The sequence below is a fragment of the Pongo abelii genome, chromosome 22 (genome assembly GCF_028885655.2).
Source record: "Pongo abelii isolate AG06213 chromosome 22, NHGRI_mPonAbe1-v2.0_pri, whole genome shotgun sequence".
In the NCBI taxonomy this organism is placed as follows: domain Eukaryota; kingdom Metazoa; phylum Chordata; class Mammalia; order Primates; family Hominidae; genus Pongo; species Pongo abelii.
This window is the reverse complement of record NC_072007.2, coordinates 50,686,817-50,713,213: the sequence shown is the minus strand read 5'-3', so window position 1 is coordinate 50,713,213 and position 26,397 is coordinate 50,686,817. Positions and strand designations below refer to the sequence as shown.

The 26,397-nt window shown below is 38.1% G+C and overlaps 1 protein-coding gene across 2 annotated transcripts in view; it reads left to right on the top strand.

Annotated features, from left to right (window-relative positions):
• Positions 1–26,397, top strand: part of DSCAM (DS cell adhesion molecule) — an 826,557-nt gene that overhangs the window by 476,419 nt on the left and 323,741 nt on the right. For both annotated transcript variants that reach the window (XM_024239402.3, XM_054542559.2), the window contains exons 4-5: positions 4,012–4,158; positions 19,044–19,322. In XM_024239402.3, the coding sequence (XP_024095170.1) occupies positions 4,012–4,158; positions 19,044–19,322 (426 nt within the window). The remainder of the gene's footprint in view (positions 1–4,011; positions 4,159–19,043; positions 19,323–26,397) is intronic.

Here is a 26,397-nt window from a genome sequence, read left to right as displayed (position 1 = left end):
ACTTTCAGAACCCACTGCTCTGTGGGTGTTTTTTGCTGCTCAGCACCATGACAATGGGAAGGACGTGGCCGTAGAACTCCGTAGAACTCCAACTCTGAAGGTTTCTGCAACATTTTCCTACTGGGCTAATGCCCCATTTTCTTTGGTAGTTTTGTGTCCATACATAGAAATATCCCACTGGCCCCTATGCTAATCTTAACCAGGCTGACTAAACTGGCACCAAGCGCTGGATTTATTTTAGTGGCACTAACATGCAAGCTCATGTTAACTGACATTGGAAAACCACTATGTTACTTGCTCATAACCTATTTACTCTTAGTTTATACAAAGTCCTAACAGCTTTGATATGTCTGTTTTCTAACTCTTAGCATACTGAATGCATCACACTGTGTGTTGACAAAGATACTGATAACAAAGGGAAGTAACATATAACAGCTGGATAGTAAAGGAGGAAGCAGAAAAGCTAATAAAGTTTACAAGCTCAGAGACTTGAACATCTGGCAGTCTGGGACCATTCCATGCATCTTGAGATGCCAGATAGCTTCTGAGACATCCCTCTAATAACTGAGCAGCATGGCTCAAAAATCGATGTCCAAAATGATGACTCAAAATCCAAAAATCATTCACTGTTCAGTAGGCTCTGAGTTGCAGTATGTTTAACATGACAAAAAGTATGAACTATGTTTTAGAAATGTGTCCGGTTAAAATGCTAATAGTATTCCAAGGAAAATAAAGTTACTCATAAAATTTTTGCTTTGCACAGTTGTATGTTACCACACAGTTCTGAGTAGTCAAGGGTGTGTGTGTGTGCTTGAGTGTGTGTGATACAGAAAGACACACAAAGGGAGACAGAATGAGACAGAATTGTGTGTTTGCACTTTTTGATGCCAATAAATTGTATTTAAATGTTTGCCTATTTTAACAGAAGTACATCCATGAATCCCATTGAAGGACATGAACAAACCATTTATTCCATATGACATGGAAACCTTTGGTGGCATAAGGTAGCAAGTGGGGTACAGTGGCAAGTTAGGGAGCAATTAAAATGATTCCTTGTTACCATAGGGCTGACATATTTGGTGCTCTAATGACTTAGCTGTGTCCTTGTTGTCCCTTGATAGTTCCACAGGACTCCTGAGTTGAGACTGTACCCAAGGACCCTGGACTTACCTGTTCCTCTCATAATTAAACGATCCTACTTTTCAACCTTATTTTATGTTTTAAAATGTTGATCAATTTCAAGATGAGATAAATTCAGAAATGAAGGACTAGACAAAGGAGGTCAAATTAACCCATTTATGCCTGAGTTGCAATATTTTGAATTTTTGCGATCAGACCTTGGCAATGACCTTGAGCAGCAGGAGATAAATAACTGCCACATGCTTAGCGTTCCAATAATGAAACGCTAGGCATAAATGGGTTTACGCACAGAAACTCAGTTAATGTCAACTCCTTCATTCCTGTAAACATCTCAAAAAATGCTTAAGACAATCAAAGGTTCAAGTTCTTCTGAAATGATACACCCTAAAGCTTTATTTAACATAAGTGAGTAAACACAAAAAATGTTAGATATTACAAGAACAAAATGTTCCTAGAGAATAGAGCCCTCTCTGGAATCGGTAATAATGCAGGCTGCTGCTATCTGTGTGCATTTCTCAACCTTTCTGGAAAATGGCACACAAAATCCTTTCCACTTATATTTTGCCACCACTCGGCCTGTCAATTCTAATGAAAATACTCCATGCTAAGAAGGTGACAGGAATTACATACATCATCTTTTTTTTTGACTTTCTTTTCTGTCTATCAAACTATACTTTAAAGGAACTGATTATTAAAGCATTATATAAGTATGCAAAATATATTGAAAGAGAAATAATGTTTCCATATACACAATGTGTATCATAAGAAAGGCTGGCGTGTGATGACACATGACAAGTGGTAAAAGGTATTTTTAGTTGCTTTCATTTTGGGGAATAATAAAGCAAAATTATCTGGAATATACAGAATTAGGAGATTTTTCAGCTTCTCTAATAGCTAGCATTATTTATGGCATATTTTAAACTAAATGTCTAATTAGAATTGTTTGGAAAGTTAATATAGATATTACTTTAAAGATATTTTATACTAGCTTTAATAATTAATTTGTGCTCCTTTGAAAAGCTTATACAAGGTCAGTATTTGCTCTGTTATTTTATGATCTTTTTCACATCTGTGTTCTTTGGAATTACTCCTAACTCATGAGAATTCATAAATCATTTTTAGGCTGGGCATGGTGGCTCATGCCTGTAATCCCACTTTGGGAGGGATTACACTCCCTAGCACTTTGGGAGGCCAAGACGGGTGGATCACTTGAGCTCATGAGTTCAAGACCAGCCTGGGCAACATGGTGAGATCTCGTCTCTATAAAAAAATACAAAAACTAGCCAGGTGTGATGGCCCACTCCCATGGTTCAAGCTACTCGGGAGGCTGAGGTAGAAGGATTGCTTGAGCTCAGGAGGTGATGGCTGCAGTGAGCTGAGATACCACTGCACTACAGCCTGGATAATACAGCCAGACCTTATCACAAAAAAAAAAATAAACCATTTTTAATTTATCTGAGAAACTGACCTATGCATGATGTGTAGTTATTGAAGAAAATGACCAAGAAATTATCTTTACAATTTAAATACATAAAGCTCAAAAGCAATGAAACTAAGACTCCTAGAAATTCTGACTGAAAGAAACTAAAGGATGTTTCAACTGAACCTGAGAAAAGTAAGCAATAAAAGTTGATTATTTGGCATTTTTTCAAATAAAAACTATTTCAAATAAAAATTTATTCAAATAAAATTTGAATATTATTTATTTCAAATAAAAATTGATTATTTTCTCTTTTTTCAAAGAGAAAAACCACATTCTTTCTAGTGGAATCACATCACATGCAGAAATAGCCCATAGAAGAGTCTAACGGTTGCAGGAGGTGTACTGAGTTACCCACCACGAAGGTGCAATAGGCACTCTCAGCTCTACTTTTTTTTTTTTTTAACATAAAAGACCAGAATTTTTATTATTTTAAGGAAATTATAGAATCCACTTACGATGATCATGTACATTTTACTTTTATGCTCCAACTTGTTTTATCACCCAATTAAAATTGAACAGCAAAAAATATCTTTAAAAGTTACATTTTCAAAGGGAAAAAAACATTTTTGCCCTTCTTAAACTAACACTGATATTTGATCTCAATATTGGCCCTTTCTGTTCAACTGAAGCTTTACCGGTAAAAATTACAGGTTACAGATAGTACATTGTTTTGTACTGACATAATGGGGAATGACTGATCATGAATTTTTTTTCTCGAGGTGAAAATTGTTATTGTCAATGATTTGAGCAATCTCTTTAAAAATTAGTGATTAAGAAATAACAGAGTATTCTAAAACACTGAATCTGGGAAGAATTGATGTGTGTCATAGAATATAGTGATAAATATTGGTTATTAATGTGAGGAAATAAGACAGCCTTTTTAGGGGAAGTCTGTAGAATATTTTATTGCTTTGTAGTCTAATATTTTTGTGCTTTTATTGAAACATTTTAAACTGAGACAAAAGTTTATACTTTCATAAGCTAGAGATGTGCAACAAAAAGTTAATATTCCCTTAATTTGTCACATTCTAAGAGAAATGCAATGATCCAAGAAAATCTTCTATGTTTGCTATATACCAATTATATGACAACTTCGTTGCTGTAAGATAAATGCATGATCTAAAAAAAAGTTTACAAAGTTAGATTTGCTAAGTATATATTTATTGTATAGCATAAGTACTAAAAACCCTTGATGTAGGCTAGTCAACAAGTTAAAACAGCTTGGACCCTTAATTGACACACACACACACGCAGACACACGCACCCATTTTTAGCCTTTTCATTAAGTTTCTTCAGACAGGGGAAAAAAAACTGTTTAAGGACTTTGTCTATGTGGTTGGGTTGCTTTCATTGTCTTTTAACCAAGCCATTGTTTTCCTCTATTTCAGGATCTAGATTTCTCATCACATCCACGGGAGCCTTGTATATTAAAGACGTACAGAATGAAGATGGATTGTATAACTACCGCTGTATCACGCGGCATCGATACACTGGAGAGACGAGGCAGAGCAACAGCGCCAGACTTTTTGTATCAGGTAAAAACTCATCAAGACTCTGTCTGTTATGTCTGCTATTTCTTTGTTAGTGTCCTGAGACGACTCAATCAAAATTGTGGAATGTTGCCACTAAAATGGAGCCTTCGATTCCTTTTCCAAAATACTTTAGGAATTTTTAAACTCTTTTAAATGAATATGAATACAATTTCATAGAAATACAGATTTCACATTTGTCAAACCAGTAATTGACACATTCACATGATGATGTGTTAGCATTTCAGGGAGCACATTAGGAGTGAAAGCTCCATCTCCATCCCAACTATCCATCTCAAATGCAGTCAAATTGCATTTGAGATGGATAGTTGCAGAAAACCAAATACAAAATACCCAACCTTTGCCTTTGTAGCTAAAGAATATAAAATTGCCCCCCTGTGGTAAATATCCTATAAGGTTGTGATAGTGAGATGGAAGTGACCAAAGGTTGCTTGCTATCAATATTTGAGAAGTACCTTATTTGTAATAATGCTTCATGGGAAGAAGTGAAGGGAACTTGTTGAATATTGGAATAATTTCAAACATCACTGCCTGAGCACCCACTTTTTGTCATTGATAATGTACTGTTGGGATTTTTCTCTTCATCACTTACATCTTCAAAATAGCCAATAGTCTTTCAAGGTCCAGCACAAATACAAGTCAGAATTAAATTAGTTTTCCTTTGAACTTGCAAGTATTTTTGTTTCTTTATCTGTTCTTTTACAAGTCAATTGCTATTTTCTCCCTTGCTTTTGTAATTATCATGTCTTTCGGGGGGAAAATGGATTAGAAAATGAATAATAACTATCATCTTATTCCATGATAGCTTTAAGGAGAGCACAATACTCTACTTATTCAGAAAATCCTAGAAAACATCCTGTTTGCATTAAGGAGGAATTTTCTAATGGCATGTTCAGAAAAGAAAGGGGAATGATTCGAGGTAGGAGGGGGATCCTGGTATACAATTAATTTGGGATTAGCAAAATAAGAAAATAAGCATTTCTCCCTCCAAATGATGACATAAGTGGTGATGATCTAAGAGCCTGTCTTTCTGCTTCAGGTGACCTTTTTTATATCCATGTTGAATCATAAAGTGTTGATTTTTAAATGTATCTCTCAGGGTTGGAAAGGCAAGTTTACTTTCCTTAATCCCATGATATTTGTTCATTTTTTGTTTTGGAGTGATTCACTAATGTTTCAAAAATGGACAGAAGTAGTCACAAGCATTTTGTCACCGTGGGAGTCCTAGGATTGCCTAGTGAGCATTGGAAAAGTGAGAGCAACAGTGTATAATCCAGCCAGGGAATATCATACACTAAGACACCTGCCAAAGAGTAGCCAAGGAATAAGACTAAACTTTCGGGGCTAATGGTGTAGATGAAGACAGGGAGGTGATAGATGCCAGGAGAGGGGAGGGGTCCACAGAGTCACATGCCACCAAAAGGCTCATATGAGAGTCTACCGTATGTGGAAAATAACTCAATGTTTTTTGTCATTGAAATTTTAATAAAGCAATTGAGGGAGAAATTTGTTAATGCTAAAAGATGAGAATGTAGACACTGAATACAGAATGCATTTCTAATATGCCAAGCTTTGAAGGAAAAGAGAAATGAATTTCATTTTAAATTAGATTTAAATATACTTAAAAATGTACATCTGCAGTTTGGGTCATGGTGGAAACATGTTGGTGTTTGACCCCAAACTCCTCCTGAAACCAACACAGATAAAATAGGATGACAAAGAAAAAAGTACACGGGTGGCATCTTCAGCACAACTGGATTACTTGCAACAACAGGACCAGCAGCAGAGGCGGAAGGCGGTGGAAGGGGTCAGCCTGTTGGGATTATGGTGGTGTCAGAAAACTGCAAATAACCAACAGGTCCCCATCTCCAAAAGCAGAGGAGAATTCTTTGTGTCTTAGAGTCCTCACAACACTGGGATAGAACTGCATGAGGTATGGGTTGGAGATGAGTCACAAGGCCATTAGAGTGGCTGGTAATGATTGCACAGGCCAGTGATGGTCTTTGTCCTTGAAGATAGCAGAAGTACTCAGCAAGTACTCCTCTCAGAAGAACAGAGACTCACTCTCGGGGGAACGGCTGGATTTAGAAATCAAAATGAGCCAGAGTAGAATACAAAGAGTAACAGAGAAGGCTCGGGAACCAGGGAAGGCCCTAGAGAATTCCATCCTATGAAATACTGCAAAAGAAAATACAACATGCACAGCCTTAGAATGTAAAAAACAGTGTTCTAGGAAACACATGGTTAAAAGTGGAAGCCCATACAGCTCAATCCCATATAGCTCTGAGAGATGGGCTAAATGTTGAGTCCTTGAAGGTAATATCAAGGGAGAAGACTGGAAAAACATACTCATTTCATCCTCTTCTGCAGGAACCTTCTCCTAATTAACTAAGAATCTCTATCTTATTGTAAAATGAAACAAAAAGGAAAAAGATTTAACCCAACACAACTTTATCACAAGAAAAAGAAAGAAAATTTTTAAAAAAGTTTTGATTAGAAGTAACTACAAAAAATACTGACAAGTCATATGAAAACTGTATTTTTTGTTTGAAATGATTAAAGCTTTGAAAGAGCAGTATAAATCAGAAATAAAATGATGAAACAACACAAATCTGTGAAACAATAAGTGGCATATTTTAGAAAAAGTTAGAAAAATGAAGAGTTCTAAAATTCAAATGAAATTAGAAGGAACACATCAGAGGATAAACACAACAGAAAGCATAATATGTGAAATCAAAAATATTAAGGAATAAGACAAATAGAGATAAAAATGTATAGATGTCTGACAAAGATGACGAAACACATCTATAACTAAATTCTCTTAAAAAGAAATCCAAGTAATTGATCAGAATAAGTATTAATAATAAAACACTAATTCAAAAAAAGTCCTGTCATTAAAAAGAATACATAATGACTACATATTAAAATGGCACAACCATACCTGGAAAAATGGACCCAGAATGGTCAACATGCAACATAGTCTAATAAAATTTGTGAGCTGTAAAGATAAAGAAAAATATCATTTAAACATCCAGGAAATAAGTTCAAGTTACTTCTAAGGGAAAATATAAAGAGACTAATGAAATAGAAAATAGACCAAAAGAACAGTAAATGTAATAAACAAGTTTTTTCTTTAAAAAAATTCAGTAAAATAGACAAACTGACCTAATATTTTTTCAAATGGTCTTGATTTCTGTACTAGGGCTAGTTATTTGGACAAGTCATTCTTTCTCTGAGGACAACTAGAAAGACCTGTTAATTGTGTAAAAAACATCTGCTTATGGTTGTTAGGAGCTAGTGTGAAAACTTACAGGACCAAATTCCAGAGGAAAACAGCCACAAGAAGTGAGTTTGGTATTGAGGACTGCCTTTTCAGTAGGGACAGTTTTAGAGGAGATTGCTGAAACTCCGAGAAGATGAGCAACTCTTCTGAAAGGTTTGTAGTGTCTGGAAGGTAAAAATTGGAGTCTAGTCTCTATATATGTATTAGGGTTCTTTAGGGGGAGAGAATTAATAGGATAGATGTATATATAAAGTAGAGTTTATTAAGGAGTATTGACTCACGTGATCACAAGGTAAAGTCCCACAATAGGCCGTGTGCAAGCTGAGGAGAAAGAAAGTCAGTCTAATTCCCACAACCTTAAAAGTAGAGAAGCCAACAGTGCACCACCCTTCAGTCTGTGATTGAAGGTCCAAGCGTCTAAAAGTTGAAGAACTTGGAGTCTGATGCTCAAGGGCACGAAGCATCCAGCACGGGAGAAAGATGTAGGCTGGAGGACTAAGCCAGTCTAGTCTTTCCATGTTCCTCTGCCTGCTTTTATCCTAGCCTTACTGGCAGTTGATTAATGGTGCCCACCCAGATTGAGGGTGGGTCTGCGTCTCCCAGTTCACTGGCTCAAATGTTAATCTCCTTTGGTGACACCCTCACAGACACACCCAGGAACAATACTTTGCATCCTTCAATCCAATTAAGTTGACACTCAATATTAATCATCACATTATATGTATTTGTTTATATATTATATATACTCATTTATATTTATAGTAGCATATATAGTGGGATAAGTGAAAAGTGTTTATGTTTATGTTACTTTTATTTTTATTTTCAGTATAAGAGAAAAATAAAAGTATGAAATTTTTTTATAATTCTTCGAATATTTATACAAATTCTTGAAATATAACAAAAATGTAAGGCATTTATACAACTGAAATAATTATTTCTAAATACTTTACATATGTACTTTTTATCCTAAGCTCTAAGAGAACAGATGTGCATTAGTATATATATACATTTTTTTTTATTATACTTTAAGTTTTTGGGTACACGTGCATAACGTGCAGGTATGTTACATATGTATACATGTGCCATGTTGGTGTGCTGCACCCATTAACTCATCATTTAACATTAGGTATATCTCCTAATGCTATCCCTCCCCGCTCCCCCCGCCCCACAACAGGCCCTGGTGTGTGATGTTCCCCTTCCTGTGTCCATGTGTTCTCATTGTTCAAATCCCACCTATGAGTGAGAACATACGGTGTTTGGTTTTTTGTCCTTGCGATAGTTTGCTGAGAATGATGGTTTCCAGCTTCATCCATTTCCCTACAAAGGACATGAACTCATCCTTTTTTATGGCTGCATAGTATTCCATGGTGTATATGTGCCACATTTTCTTAATCCAGTGTATCATTGTTGGGCATTTGGGTTGGTTCCAAGTCTTTGCTATTGTGAATAGTGCCACAATAAACATACGTGTGCATGTGTCTTTACAGCAGCATGATTTATAGTCCTTTGGGTATATACCCAGTAATGGGATGGCTGGGTCAAATGGTATTTCTAGTTCTAGATCCCTGAGGAATCACCACACTGACTTCCACAATGGTTGAACTGGTTTACAGTCCCACCAACAGTGTAAAAGTGTTCCTATTTCTCCACATCGTCTCCAGCACCTGTTGTTTCCTGACTTTTTAATGATCGCCATTCTAACTGGTAAAAGATGGTATCTCATTGTGGTTTTGATTTGCATTTCTCTGACGGCCAGTGATGATGAGCATTTTTTCATGTGTCTTTTGGCTGCATAAATGTCTTCTTTTGAGAAGTGTCTGTTCATATCCTTCGCCCACTTGTTGATGGTGTTGTTTGTTTTTTTTTTCTTGTAAATGTGTTTGAGTTCCTTGTAGATTCTGGATATTAGCCCTTTGTCAGATGAGTAGATTGCAAAAATTTTCTCCCATTCTGTAGGTTGCCTGTTCACTCTGATGGTAGTTTCTTTTGCTGTGCAGAAGCTCTTTAGTTTAATTAGATCCCATTTGTCTATTTTGGCTTTTGTTGCCATTGCTTTTGGTGTTTTAGACATGAAGTCCTTGCCCAAAATTTTAAAAAATGCATAAAATCCTTGAAATGTCAAATTCCAACAGAAACTATTGGTATACATTCACCAGGCATGGTGGCTCACACCTGTAATCCCAGCACTTTGGAGACCGAGGCAGGCAGATCACTTGAGGTCAGGAGTTCAAGACCAGCCTGGCCAACATGATGAAACCCCATGTCTACTAAAAATACAAAAATTACCTGGGTATAGTGGTGGGTGCCTGTAATCCCAACTACTCAGGAGGCTGAGGCAGGAGAATTGCTTGAACTCAGGAGGCAGAGGTTGCAGTGAGCCGAGATGGCGCCATTGCACTCCAGCCTGGTGACAAGAGTGAACTTCCATCTCAAAAAGAAAAAAAAAAAAGAACACAAAAAACTATTGGTACACACTTCAAAAAAAAAAGTATGAATTTTCAGTCTTTCCACTGAGAACTCCCAGAAGTGATGAGCAAAAAATAGCAACAAGCACCTCTAACTTCTAGATTGTAGATTCTTTTAAATATAATTCACTACCAAAAGGGACCATGGCTTCTTGGAGGAGTGGCTGATTAAAGGTCTGAGGCAGGAAATGTCTGAGGTGAGTTTGAACCATGAATGGGGTCTTGTCAAAATGACATAGGAACCAACATAAAGGGGCTCTCGTCAGCCAAAGGGAATGAATTGATTATCAGCAGTGACGCTTGCACATGATTGATAACCATTAAATATTTTGAAAACCTTTGAGTTCATTATAATTTTATACATATATGTGTGTGTATATATATACACATATGTACACATATACTTACATAAGAACACACGCATATATATTTCATATAAAGAAAGAAATAAGAATCTTATTGGTCTGCATAGTAGAAACCAGGGCACTAACTCTTCATTCTGATAACAGATGATTAAAGACAACAACCACTAAATGTATTCTGTCTTTCCTATAACTACTGTATTTTAAGATAACCAAATAACCTTAGTTCAGAAGGGAAAGTTCATTCTGCAGAATAATTATATCTACTGAATGTGAAAGAAATGACAAAATTAGAAAATTCCATTTTCCACCTTAACAAAATAGCTCAGATAAATTTTAACATCTGACCTCACTGATCAATTGAGTGTCACTAAGAACGGAAAAACCATACATTATGTGGAAGCAATGTGAAGCGCACAGCATCCCTCTCAAAGAGAGAGAGGTTGAACACTTATCTAACCAACCCACTGAAATAAATTTCAGTTCATAAGAAAAATGCCTATGGCAATAATGGAACAAGTTAAATGATGTCATGGACAAGCAAATTCAGCATAGTAACTACCTGGTTTCTTTAAAAAGCCAAGTCAAATACATGAGAGAAAGGAGGAGGGCTGTCTCTGCATTAAGAAAGACTCGAGATGTAACAACTGCATGTGAACAAGAGAAGGATCTTGATTTAATTAATTCAGTTGTTTAAAAGCTAGCCACTTTTGAGCTGATGAGGAAAAATGAATTTGGAGTGTATAATACTTGGTATTATGTAATACTGACTGTGGTTATGTAACAAAACTCTATTTTTATTAGAGAAACATGCTAGTGATGTAATGATAAAATGACATAGCTTCCCTTTTTTGTTTTTTTTTGTTGTTGTTTGTTTTTGAGATGGAGTCTCACTCTGTTGCCACACTGGAGTGCAGTGGTACAATCTCAGCTCACTTCGATCTCTGCCTCCCGGGTTCAAGTGATTCCCCTGCCTCAGCCTCCTGAGTAGCTGTGACTACAGGCATGCACCACTACACCCAGCTAATTTTTTGTGTTTTAGTAGAGACAGGGTTTCACCATGTTGGCCAGGATGGTCTCGATCTCCTGACCTTGTGATCCCCCTGCCTCAGCCTCCCAAAGTGCTGGGATTACAGGCATGAGCCACTGCACCCAGCCTATAGCTTCCCTTTTGTTGCATATACTTTACCACCAAAAACAAAGTAAAACTATCAAGAAATAAACATGACGAAGAATAGAAAAGGTTTGGTGCCAGAGCCATTAATATGATGAATATATGGGATGCATCATATTATTTTTGTCTACTTTTGTGTATGTTTTCAAATGTTTGGGATAAAAATAATTTTTGTAATATATATTAAAAAGTTTGAAGACTTTGAGACAAAAAAAAATTTGAAGGGGATGAAAATGAAAGACAATGCCGTTTGGTTGTTCAGATGTGATATATGACCAAATATCCCCACAAGAGCCTGTCTCAAGCATTGCTTCAATCACGCACTTAAAATATAAAACATCAGATGCTGTGAGGGTGCAGAGAAAAGGGAACGCTTATACACTACTGGTCGTAATGTAACTTAGTCGTGCCATTGTGGAAAGCAGACTGGAGATTTCTCAAAGAACTGAAAATAGAGCTACCATTTGACCCAGCAATCCCATTACTGAGTAATATATCCAAAAGAAAAGAAATCATTCTTCCAAAAAGACATATGCACTTGTATGTTCATCGCTGGGCTATTCATAATAGCAAAGACATGAAATCGGCCCAGGTGTCCATGTCCATCAATGGTAGGTTGGATAAATAAAATGTGGCACATATACACCATGGTATACTGGAAAGCCATAAAAAAAAAGAATGAAATCTTGTTCTTTGCAGCAATGTGGATGGAGCTGGAGGCCATAATTCTTAGTAAATTAACATAGGAATAGAAAACCAAGTACCTCATATTCTCACTTATAAGTAAGAGCTAAATATTGACCATACATGGACACAAATACGGGAATAATAGACACTGTGGACACTAGACTGTGGAGGGCAGAGAGTTTGGGTTAAAAACTACCTGTCAAGGGCCAGGCGCAGTGGCTCACGCCTATAATCCCAGCACTTTGGGAGGCCGAGATGGACGGATCACGAGGTCAGGAGATAGAGACCATCCTGGCTAACACGGTGAAACCCCGCCTCTACTAAAAATACAAAAAAAATTAGCTGGGCGTGGTGGTGGTCGCCTGTAGTCCCAGCTACTCAGGAGGCTAAGGCAGGAGAATGGTGTGAACCCAGGAGGCAGAGCTTGCAGTGAGCTAAGATTGCACCATTGCACTCTAGCCTGGGCGACTGAGTGAGACTCCATCTCAAAAAAAAAAAAAAAAAAAAAATGCTACCTATGAAGTACCATACTCACTATCTGAGGAACAGGATCTCTACTCCAAACCTCAGCATCATGTAATATTCCCATGTAACAAATCTGCACATATACCGCCTGTATCTAAAATAAAAGTTGAAATAAAAAAATAAATACCTCATTCAGGTTTCATAAAACAGTTTTGTTGAGATGTAGTTTACTTTACTATAAACTCCATCCCGTTTATTCAATTCAATAATTTCAGTAAATGCATAGAGTTGTGCCACAATTACACCAATTTAATTTTAGAGTATTTTCACCACCCAAAAGATTCCTCCTATCCATTTGAAGCCAATTTCAATGTCCATCCCCAGTCCCAGACAACCACTAATCTATTGTCTGTCTCTGTAGAGTTGCATTTTCTGGCTATTTCATGTAAATTGATATAGGATGTGGATTTTGTGTCTGCCTTCTTTCATGTAGCACCCATGTTGTTACATGTATTAGTCATTCGTTCTCTCTTGTTGCTGGAGAGCATTTGCTCATCTGTAAATACTACATTTGGTTATCAATTCACTAAATTATGAATATTTGGGTTGTTTCCACTTTTTGATTATGAATAATCCTGCTATGAACATTTGTACCAAAGTCTTTGAGTGAACATGTTTTCATTCATTTAGGGTAGATACCTAGAAGTTGGGGCCTTATGGCAAATTGAAGTTTAAACATTTTAAGAAAATGCCAACTTGTTTTGGCTGCTTTTATTTGGCAAGTATACCACAATACACCTGGGGAAAAAATAAACTCTAGCCAATGTGATGTAAGAGGAGAAAAATGTGTGGGTTTGTAGGAAATTCTGCTTAAAAATGGCTTCACTGAGGGGGCATTCTTAAGCATTTTTGCTGTGATGTGGATGTGAAGGCTGGCACTCCAGCAAGCCATTTTCATGTGAGATGTATATGTGTGCATATGTAAGTATATATTACCTTCCACCAACAATGTATGAAGATTCCAGGTCCCCACATCTTCACCAGCGTTGTTTGTGATTTTATTGCAGTCATCCTAGTGGGTGTGAAGTCATGTCTCACAGTGATTTTAATTCATATTACCCTAATGCCTAGTGATATTGAGCATCTTTTTGTGTACTGATTAGGTATTTGTGTATCTTCTTTGGTGATGTAAAATAGTCAACTATTTTGCCCATTTTGATTGGGTTGTTTCTTTTCATTATAGAGATGTAAGCATTTTTAATATTTTTTGGATTCGAGTTCTTTATTAGAAATATGACTTTCAAATTTTTTTCACTTTCTTAATGGTGCCTTTGAAAATGCTACAGTTCTTAAATTTTTTTTTTTTTTTTTTTTTTTTGAGATGGAGTCTTGCTTTGTTTGTCGCCCAGGCTGGAATGCAGTGGTGTGATCTTGGCTCACTGCAACCTCCGCTTCCCGGGTTCAAGCTATTATCCTGCCTCTGCCTGTAGCTGGGATTACAGGTGCATGCCACCATACCTGGCTAATTCTTGTATTTTTAGTAGAGATGGGGTACCATCATGTTGGCCAGGCTTGTCTTGAACTCTTCACCTCATGTGATCTGCCTGCCTCGGCCTCCCAAAGTGCTGGGATTACAGGCGTGAGTCACCATGCTGGGCGAGTTCTTAATTTTGAAGAAGTTTAGTATGTTGATTTTTTCTGTTGTTGCTTGTTTTCTTAGTGTTATGCCTAAGAACTCTTCAAGGTCATGAAGATATTTTCCCTGTTTTCTTCTAAAAGTTTTTATAGTTTTAGCTGTTATATTTAGGTCAATAATCCATTTTGAGTTAATTTTTGTAGGTAGTGTGAGGCAAAGTTCTAAATTATTTTCCATGTGGATATCCAGTTGTCTCAGCCATTTTTTAAAAATGTCATTAGAATTACATAGCACTATCTTAAGCATATTTGAGAACTTTCTGCCAAGTTTCAGTTAGAATAAAACTTTTTAAGTGCAGTCATTGAGAGTTGATTTTTTATGAATAGCATTAGAAGTTGGTGTATTTCATTTTCAGAGATTGTGGGATTATTCTGCAAAGAAAGTCAGAGGTGCACACTGTGGTGTTTATTGTCAGCCACCCCTGCCAAAGGGGTGACATCTTTATGCCACCTTCTCCAACTCTACTTCTACTTCCTACTCTAAGTAAAATGACAGATTTCGCAGCTATTTTTTCATAGTACTTTCTAATATCTTCAATATTCCACTCTAGTGTAACTAAAATCTGTATTACTGAAGAACGAGAGCTATCATTATATTCTCACATTTTTTGTTTTTGTTTTTGTTTTTGTTTTTATTATACTTTAAGTTTTAGGGTGCATGTGCACAACGTGCAGGTTTGTTACATATATATACATGTGCCATGTTGGTGTGCTGCACCCATTAACTTGTCATTTAACATTAGGTATATCTCCTAATGCTGTCCCTCCCCCCTCCCCCCACCCCACAACAGGCCCTGGTGTGTGATGTTCCCCTTCCTGTGTCCAATTCTCACATTTCTTAATTAAATGAAGACAGAGTTCAGAATAATAGAGAAGCTTACCCCAAGTAATACATATTATCTTGGATGTGATTTCTACTTACTAAACAATATTGCAATGGTGTTTATATGGTCTGCAAGTTAGTGTACTAGGAAGTAAAAAATCCCATGCGGCTAAGGATGTCCAAGACCATTTCTGGAGCTGGCTTTAGGCACATCTTTGTGTCTTCTAGTTCACTGAACCCATTGGGTGTGCAGGCGATGATACTTCCAGTAACATGGATGCAGACAGCTAACCATTTTTCTAGATTCTTAGTTGATGCTAGAAGATGCCAGAGATCAGTGAGACATCATTGGTTAGGCCTGTCTCCACTTAATTATTCAGTCTATAAGAACATAACTTGATCTTCAAACCAGTACTTTTCAAAGTCCGTTTGTAATTCCTTTAGAAGCAGGTAAATGAAGCAATGAAGTTTTTGCTGGCACAGGCTCTGTACCTGGGTATTGTGAAACTTTTATATCTCTCTCGCCTTCTGGAGCCCTATAGTCATGCATGTGAATGAGTATAATTCTGGAATATAGAATTTTTCAGTTAATGAAGAATTAGAAGAGTCCTGGAAGCTCATCAGGTATTCTTTAAAAGAGCATTTAGGTTCCCTCATCATATCACTGTCATAAGACACCAGTGAAGTAAAAAGAGCAGCAAGTTCATAATGAAGTTTTATCTCCGATGATCACAAAAGAAATAGAAAGCCAAGACATTTCAGCTGAATGTTTTTGTTCTATTTTCAACAGTGCCTGCTGACTGCCCCCAGTGGCTGACTACGGAATCACAGCCTCTTAAAGAAGTCTTCCTATTAATAAATGATTTTTTGATGTTATTGTTTATTAAAACAGAAATTTACTCTCTTGTATATAAGTCCAGAAGCTGGTTTGCCAGCTTCAGTGTCACAACGGATCAGGCTTTTATCTTTCTGATCCATTATCCTCATGTGCAGTTCCATTCTCAATATGATTTCAAAGTCCAAAGTGATTGCTGCAGCTCCTACCTTTATATCCACCTTCCAGGTGATGTAAAGAAGCAAAGGAAAAATGCATAAAAACATCCCTCCCAGCTAAGTCGCCTTTAAGCAGAATTTCCTACAAATCCACACATTTTCGCCTGTTACATCACCTTGGCTAGAGTTTATTTTTCCTCCAGGTTAATTGAGGTATTGAAAAATGAAAATTGTATATATTTAAGGTATACAATGTGATGTACAATGTGCATATATATATGTTATATATATCACTATCAAGCAAAATAACATATCTATTGCCTCACATAGTTACCATTTGTGTGTGTATGTATGTATGTGTGTGTATGTGATGGCAATGTTTAAGATCGACTGTCTTTGCAAATTTCAAGTATATAAGATAGTATTATTAACTGTAGTCACCGTGCTGCATAGTAAACCTCTAGAATCTATTCATCAGGCGTAACTGAAGCTTTGTACCCTTTTACCTACCATATGATCTAGCAATCCCACTCTGGGTATATATCCAAAGGATATGAAATTACATATCTGCACTGCCATGTTTATTGCAGAATCATTCGCAACAGCCGGAATATGAAAAAAAACTTAAGTGTTGATATACATATACACACTTGCATAGGAATGTCATTCCTATACACACAAAAGAATATTATTCAGCCTTAAAAAAGGAAGGAAATCTTCCCATTTGCAATGACAGGGATGAACCTGAAGGGCATTGTGCTAAGTGAAGTAAGCCATGCACAGAAAGACAAACACTGTCTTTTCTCACATACATGTGAAATCTAAAAAAGTCAAACTCAGAGAAGCAGGGAACAGAGATGTTCGTCAAAATTACAAAGTTCCAGATGGCTCTCATTTGACAGGACAGTGAATATCCATTCCTTGGCCGTCAGATTTATTGCAGGTAGATCAAGAGAGTCACAGCATTTTTCTTACTGAGGCAAAGACAAGAAAATTTCAGGTGACAGGAGTCTATAAAGTTTCTGTAATATCCATGTGGAGTGCAAGGGTATTGCTTCATGCAAGTTCTAAACAGGTTGAATTAGAAGAGAGAGCAGGGTGAGAACACTGAGTTTTACATTTAGCATCCAATCAGGTGCTATATTTTATATTCTTCATAGTCATACAAAGATTATGACCTTGGGAACATCACTGCATTCAAACAAACTTGAAGGACATTGAGCTGCGTGGTTTCCACAGACCCAGTTCTTGAGAATATTTTATCAATTTCCTCACCTGGTTCAAGATGATGTCACAGAACAGGCAAATTATACAAGGCCCTGTCATAAGTGATCATTTGCAAGCTGCTGCTTTTTAATCCATTGTCTTGCTACGCCACATGCTGTTGATAGTGCTCATTCACCTTATCTCAAATACCATCTTCTCAGAGAGTCTGTCCCTGAGGACCATATCTGAAGTCCTCCTGGCTGCCTCCACACCCATAACATGTAGACTTCACTCTCTGTTATGCCCTCTTTTTCTTTCTTTAACTACACTTATTACAAACTAAATTATCTTTATTTGCTTGCTAATGTGTTGCTTGCTCCCCAACACCCACCTGCCCAACAGAACATGAGCTCCAGGAAGACACCTGTCTCATCCACCACTCTCCCTTTAGTCCCTAACTCTGTTGGTCTACACTGGGGGATCAAAACGTATATGTGAAATGAATAAATAAAATGTTTTAAAATTCAAAAGCTATGTGTAAAACTCTTTCTCTTGTGCAATAAATTTTACTAACGTTAAACAGCTATTTCTGCTTATGGTTTTTTTTTGTGTGTGTGTGACAGTCTCTCTCTTTCACCCAGGCCAGACTGCAGTGGTGCTATCTCGGCTCACTACAAGCTCCGTCTCCCAAGTTCACGCCATTCTCCTGCCTTAGCCTCCCCAGTAGCTGGGACTACAGGCACCCACCACCACGCCCAGCTAATTTTTTGTATTTTTAGTAGAGACAGAGTTTCACCATGTTAGCTGGGATGGTCTCGATCTCCTAACCTCGTGATCTGCCCGCCTTGGCCTCCCAAAGTGCTGGGATTACAGGCGTGAGCCACCGCGCCTGGCCTAGTGTTGCTCTTTTTTTCTGTTTAAATTTATTTAGGCTGGGTATGGTGGTGCATGCCTGTAATCCCAATATGTTGGAAGACCCAGGCAGGAGGATCACTTGAGCCCAGGAGTTTGAGACTGTGGTGAGCAATCATTGCACCACTGCACTCCAGCCTGAGCTACAGAGTGAGCCACTATCTTAAAAAATTATTTATTTTATTAATTTTATGATATTTTATTGATGCATAATAGATATACATAGTTTGGAGTACATGTGATAATTTAATGTATTCATATAATTTGTTAAATCAGTGTACTTGGGATATCCATCACATTATATATTTGGCTTTTCTTTAAGCTATAATTATTTCAATTCTTCTGTTCTAGCTATTTTGAAATATACAATAGATAATTGCACACCATAGTCATTCCACTGATCTATCTACCACTAGGTCTTATTTCTTCTCTCAAATTGCATATTTGTACCCATTGAGGATCTTTTAAAGAGAATTCTGACATTCCCAGTTATGAAAGGACAATCTGATTCTTGGCCTGAGCTGACAGGTCTTGTTGAAGCCTGCTCATTCTGGATCTTTTATTCATTTACTGACGAATGACCAACAGAAGCTCTGACCAGTGTTCAACCTTTTGTAAATTCTGAGCAGAAAATAAATTGTATGAATAGGGCACTTCTTTTTCTGTTCACTTATAAAATCTTAAAGATCTGTATCAATAGTTGGTATGATGCACCGTATTTAAATTATACATGAAGTCCTACAATTCTAAATGACCACTTCAACTCCTCATTCACTGCCTCTAAGAGTTTTTATTTCTTCTACAGACCCAGCGAACTCAGCCCCATCCATACTGGATGGGTTTGACCATCGCAAAGCCATGGCTGGGCAGCGTGTGGAGCTGCCTTGCAAAGCGCTTGGGCACCCTGAGCCAGATTACCGCTGGCTGAAGGACAACATGCCCCTGGAACTTTCAGGGAGGTTCCAGAAGACCGTGACGGGGCTGCTCATTGAGAACATTCGCCCCTCGGACTCAGGCAGCTATGTGTGTGAAGTGTCCAACAGATACGGAACTGCTAAGGTGATAGGCCGCCTGTACGTGAAACGTAAGTTGGACGGTAACTTGCAAAGGTGGTGTTGGCTTCTATCGATGGAGCTCCTGTTATAACCGAATCTCCATGTTTTATCTGTAGCTTTCCATTAACTCCCAAAACAGTCCAGCTGAGATCAACAGAAACCTCATTTTACAGATGTGAAAATTAATGCTCAGATGAATTCCCCAAGGTTACACAACTGGAGAGTCTTGGGTGTCGGATTTGATTTGAAGTCTGTCTGATCCCCAAACCTCTGTGATTTCCATTAGGCCACAGACTATTACATTTCCAAGATATGATTTCAAGATAACACTTCCTAGCTGATGAATTCACAGCAGCCAGTCTCTAAAAATGAACAGAGGGAGAGGGTAGGATTCTTCTTTCAGCACAAGTGATGGTAGCCAATCAAAGCAGTTGTCCTTTGTCTGTTTCCAGACCATTTCTGCATTAAATTTCTAAATGAGGCTATTATCAGCCAAAGTATGGGGCTCAGACATACCCAAATATTAGACTTGTGCCTAGTATTATAGATCATCTACTCCAAATATAATGGATATATTTGATCTTCCATTGATTGCCTTGGCTGCCTTGAGGAATGTGTTCAGAAGGATACTGAAGGCAGATTTGGAGGAAGGAAGGATGTGATTGCAGAGTCACAATGTAATGTACTCAACCACCCTCAATTTTGCTCATGCAGAAACCAAATTAAAGTGAATTACCCAAGATCACATGGCCAGAAAAGGGAGGCAGAGCGTTGGTCAGAGAGGAGGTCTTAGTTGCTAATATAATGCTCCTTTTTTGAAAATATATTTTTGTTTGATGAACTAAATTGAACAAATTTAACCACAAGAATCTCACAGTGACAATAGAAGTGTTTCCTTCTCCCTCCCCGCCCAGCCCTAACCCTGTTTATGGAACTTTCTCTTCAATGTCAACCTGAGTGTAGACTGCCTTAGCACAATACCAGCCCAAGAGAATATATTTATATTAAATATCCGAATGACTCTCTGTCTGGAACAGGCTGTCCAGCCTGAGTCCTGCAAGTATTTGAACATGTTTAGTCTGGGATTAGAAAGAAATGGATGATAAAATCCACAGTTACACTTCTATAGCTGAAGAATCATGTGGATAAAATGATGCAGCATTGGACAGCCAGTAAGAATTATTCCCACAGGCTCAAAGTCTCTTCTATGTTTAAAGACCTCTCCTAGCTCCCTGTTCTCCATTGAATAAAGTTTATATCTTAGAATAGTACTGAAGGCATCTCAAGCAAATCTGTCTGGTCGTATTTCCCATTGTTTTGCATTAAAACCCACTTATGACTAGTGTTCCATTATTGGAACACTAAGCATGTGGGAGTTATTTACATCCTACTGCTCAAGGTCATCACCAAGGTCTGATTGCAAAAATTCAAAAATAATTGCAACCTCAGGCATAAATGGGTTAATAAAAACCTATTCCTGCTAAATCTAACTTCTTCCTAATCCCTGCACAAACCCATTCCTTTCCTGATTGCAAGTCACATTACTCATGTTGCTTCCTCCACATGGAAGATTATTTCCTAATACTTGGTTATCTAACAACACTTCCCAACTCTCTTAGCCTCCATCCACAAAGATGTGTTGTTGCCCATTCTCGTCCTGTCTCCTTCTGAACTCAGAGTATGTTACTGCTCTCTCTCTAAAGATGTTTATCACTACCTATATTTTAAAAGCCTTTATTCTTAATGTGCTTATGTTTATCATTGTTCTCTTCTTCCACATCTAGGTGATTCTCCAATGCTTCTGGAATGTTCTCTGCCTCCTTTCTGACTGCTTCTTCTAACTGCAGAAGAAAACAGCTTCTTCGTCCCTATCTCTCTTCTCTATTGGAAAGCATTCTCTTGGGCTCCAAATTCAGAACTGTCTTCTTGTCAAGCTCTTCCCTTTTCCTTAGGCTCTGTTTCATTTGTAGAGCTTTGAATTCCTTGCCCCTGAAAATAAGCTCTGAATCTGTACTTACAGCCTTGGCGTCCTTCCTGAATGTCAGACAAGTGTGTCAACCAGCTTTCTTTCAGAAATTTAGTTGGCACTTCAAAACAACAGTGTCGGATACCAAACTGAACTCTCCACCACCTCTTCCTTCCAAATGGCTCTTGTTATCAACATCTTCCTCCTTCTCATCCCTCAGATGCAAGCACGAAATGTTGGGTGCTCTTTAAGCCTTTCCTTTCTACATCCTTCCAAGTCCTGCCATGTCCTGCCAAGTCATACAAACTGAATCTCACAGTTACTCAGCTCTGTTCTCAACCTCTGTCCTGTCCTAGATTGGATCTGAATTGTACCTACACTAGACATGTGTAATGTCTTCAATGACCGGTTTTCCTCACCCTAATTTGTCAAAAGACCTATGACCTAGTGATTCCATTAAAAATATATTTGAGCTGGGTGTGATGGCTTGTGTCTGTAGTCCCAGCTACCCAGGAGGCTGAGGCAGAAAGGGAGAGGAGTTTCAGGCTACAGAAACTCCTCTGTGTGATTATGCCACTGCACTCCAGCCTAGGTGACAGAGCAAGGCCCCATTTCTGGGGGAAAAAAAAAAGAAAGTATGACTTATTTGCTAAACATTTTTGAATGCCTTCTTTAGTTATCTTTGTTTAATTCCAAAATCTCAGGGACTCTCTGTTGTATCCAAAATGAATCAGAAACTCTCAGACATGCCCCTGCTCCCTGCCTTAATTCATGTGGTTCCCAATCTCTGTGATTCCCTCTTTCCATTTTGACTGATCTCAGTTCTATCCATCCTTGATATCTGTGGATTTCCTGCTCTTCCCATCCACCATCCTCCACATGTGCTATGTCTCTAATGGCCCCTCCATCACTCTGGTTGGTTATTACAGCCATTTATTGCCTTTGTCTTATCAACCTAGAAGACTGAGCTCCTTGAAAACAAAGTGTGGTGAGATGAAAAGTTAGGAACAACCGGGGTAAAAAAAAGCGTTTTTTTCACCCACTTTTTGATGGGGTTGTTTGTTTTTTTCCTTGTAAATTTGTTTAAGTTCCTTGTAGACTCTGGATATTAGACCTTAGTCAGATGGACAGATTGCAAAAATTTTCTCCCATTCTGTAGGTTGCCTGTTCACTCTGATAGTTTCTTTTGCTGAGTAAGTAGAAGCTTATTAGTTTAATTAGATCCCATTTGTCAATTTTGGCTTTTGTTGCAATTGCTTTTGGTGTTTCAGTCATTAAGTCTTTGTCCATGCATATGTCCTGAATGGTATTGACTAGGTTTTCTTCTAGCGTTTCTATGGTTTTAGGTTTTACATTTAAGTCTTTAATCCATCTTGAGTTAATTTTTGTATAAGGTGTAAACAAACCTGTAGGTTCAGCGCATGTATCCCAGGACTTAAAGTGAAGTAATGATAATAATAATAATAATAAAAAGGAGAAGATTACCAGAATGGATTAAGAAGCAAATCTTAGCCATCTGTCATCTACAAGAGATGTTTGTTAATTTAAAAGATGTATTTATATGTCTTCTAGCCTCCATTTGCTTCTGCTAAATAATCAGAGGTCATTCAGATCTTTGTTTCTGTATATGTTATTTGCCATTTGTGCTGTCTGCTTTAAAGGATTTCTCTTTATTTTTGGTTTTCTATAATTTGTAATATGACTAGACAGGATTTTCATCAGATTTTCCCTGCTCAGCACTTTCTGACCTTTAAAAATCTGTAACTATAGGTCTTTCACCAAAAATTTTGTTTTGTTTTGTTTAGTATTGCCATTTACCTGTTGATTGGATTTGGCTGAGTTACTTAAGCTCTCTGAATAACCATTTTCTGTTTTGTAAAATGGATATAACACAAAAATTACAGGATTAGAAGACTGACTTAAATGATATATGAAAGATAGTTGATAATTTTATAGCACATGCTAGTTGCACCACAAATATTATTCCATTTTTCTTGCCTGTGAGTTTAACCTCATCCTTGGCATATGACAGATGCTCAGTAAATGTTTTCTACATTGGATTAAGGTTGTTGAATTGAAAACATAGCAAGGCGAGGATGAGAGTTTCATCCCTGTCTAAATCACCCAGCCTCATTTTAAAGAAAAACTCTTTTTCATGGTCACACATTCTAATACCAACCTGTTTTTGTTTTTGTTTTTGTTTTCTCACAATTGTGTGTTATTGGCCCTGGGTAAACCACATATGGCATACGTGTGTGAGAATGGCCCGGGGCAAACCAACCAGTGCCACCTTGGGACAAGGCAACTTAGGATTTATATGTTCAATACTTATGTCACTATTGGTAGCCAGCACATGGCTTTTTTTTTTTTTTTCTTTTTTTTTTGAGAAGGAGTGTCACTCTGTCCCCCAGGCTAGAGTGCAGTAGCGCCATCTCAGCTCACTGCAAGCTCCTCCTCCCAGGTTCACACCATTCTCCTGCCTCAGCCTCCCAAGTAGCTGGGACTACAGGAGCCCACCACCACGCCCGGCTAATTTTTTGTATTTTTAGTAGAGACAGGGATTCACTATGTTAGCCAGGATGGTCTCCATCTCCTGACCTCGTGATCCTCCCGCTTTGGCCTCCCAAAGTGCTGGGATTACAGGTGTGAGCCACCGTGCCTGGACTGTATTTCTTATTGTCAGTGGATTTATATCAACATCCTCACACAGACTCCTGAGAAGACAGTTTGACCAACAATATTGCATTTGTTGCAAAGAGAAATAAAGCCAGAAATAAAAAACAGCGAGAGGATGTTCTCAAATGAAATGTTCCTCTGTGAAATAATATGGCTGATAGGAACTGTATGGAGTATGATTGCAAAAATGTGGCTGATAGGAACTGTGTGGAGTATGATTGCAATAATGTGTCTGATAGGAACTGTGTGGAGTATGATTGAAATAATGTAACTGATAGGAACTGTATGGGGTGTGATTGCAATAATGTGGCTGATAGGAACTCTATGGAGTATGATTGCAATTATGTGGCTGATAGGAACTGTGAGGGGTATGATTGCAATAATGCGGCTGATAGGAACTCTATGGGGTATGATTGCAATAATGTGGCTGATAGGAACTGTATGGGGTGTGATTGCAATAATGCGGCTGATAGGAACTGTATGGAGTATGATTGCAATAATGTGACTGATAGGAACTGTATGGGGTATGATTGCAATAATGTGGCTTACAGGAACTGTATGGGGTGTGATTGCAATAATGTGGCTGATAGGAACTGTGTGGGGTGTGATTGCAATAATGTGGCTGATAGGAACTGTATGGGGTGTGATTGCAATAATGTGACTGATACGAACTGTATAGGGTATGATTGCAATAATGTGGCTAACAGGAACTGTGTGGGGTATGATTGCAGTAATGTGGCTGATAGGAACTATATGGCATATGATTGCAATAATGCAACTGATAGGAACTGTATGGGGTATGATTGCAGTAATGCGGCTGATAGGAACTGTATGGGGTACGATTGCAATAATGTGGCTGATAGGAACTCTATGGAGTATGATTGCAATTATGTGGCTGATAGGAACTGTGAGGGGTATGATTGCAATAATGCGGCTGATAGGAACTCTATGGGGTATGATTGCAATAATGTGGCTGATAGGAACTCTATGGGGTGTGATTGCAATAATGCGGCTGATAGGAACTGTATGGAGTATGATTGCAATAATGCGGCTGATAGGAACTCTATGGGGTATGATTGCAATAATGTGGCTTACAGGAACTGTATGGGGTATGATTGCAATAATGTGGCTGATAGGAACTGTATGGGGTGTGATTGCAATAATGTGGCTGATAGGAACTGTATGGGGTGTGATTGCAATAATGTGGCTGATAGGAACTGTATGGGGTGTGATTGCAATAATGTGGCTGATAGGAACTGTATGGGGTGTGATTGCAATAATGTGACTGATACGAACTGTATGGGGTATGATTGCAATAATGCGGCTAATAGGAACTGTGTGGGGTATGATTGCAGTAATGTGGCTGATAGGAACTATATGGCATACGATTGCAATAATGCAACTGATAGGAACTGTATGGGGTATGATTGCAGTAATGCGGCTGATAGGAACTGTATGGGGTACGATTGCAATAACGTGGCTGATAGGAACTGTATGGGGTGTGATTGCAATAATGTGGCTGATAGGAACTGTGTGGGGTGTGATTGCAATAATGTGGCTGATAGGAACTGTATGGGGTGTGATTGCAATAATGTGGCTGATAGGAACTCTATGGGGTGTGATTGCAATAATGTGGCTGATAGGAACTGTATGGAGTATGATTGCAATAATGTGGCTGATAGGAACTGTGTGGGGTATGATTGCAATAATGTGGCTGATAGGAACTGTGTGGGGTATGATTGCAATAATGTGGCTGATAGGAACTGTGTGGGGTATGATTGCAATAATGTGGCTGATAGGAACTGTGTGGGGTATGATTGCAATAATGTGGCTGATAGGATCTGTGTGGGGTATGATTGCAATAATGTGGCTGATAGGAACTGTATGGCATATGATTGCAATAATGTGGCTGATAGGAACTGTATGGCATATGATTGCAATAATGTGGCTGATAGGAACTGTATGGGGTATGATTGCAATAATGTGACTGATAGGAACTGTATGGGATATGATTGCAATAATGTGGCTTATAGGAACTGTATGGGGTGTGATTGCAATAATGTGGCTGATAGGAACTGTATGGGATGTGATTGCAATAATGTGGCTGATAGGAACTGTGTGGGGTGTGATTGCAATAATGTGGCTGATAGGAACTGTATGGGGTGTGATTGCAATAATGTGACTGATACGAACTGTGTGGGGTATGATTGCAATAATGTGGCTGATAGGAACTGTGTGGGGTATGATTGCAATAATGTGGCTGATAGGAACTGTGTGGGGTATGATTGCAATAATGTGGCTGATAGGAACTGTGTGGGGTATGATTGCAATAATGTGGCTGATGGGAACTGTATGGGGTATGATTGCAATAATGTGGCTGATAGGATCTGTGTGGGGTATGATTGCAATAATGTGGCTGATAGGAACTGTGTGGAGTATGATTGCAATAATGTGGTTGATAG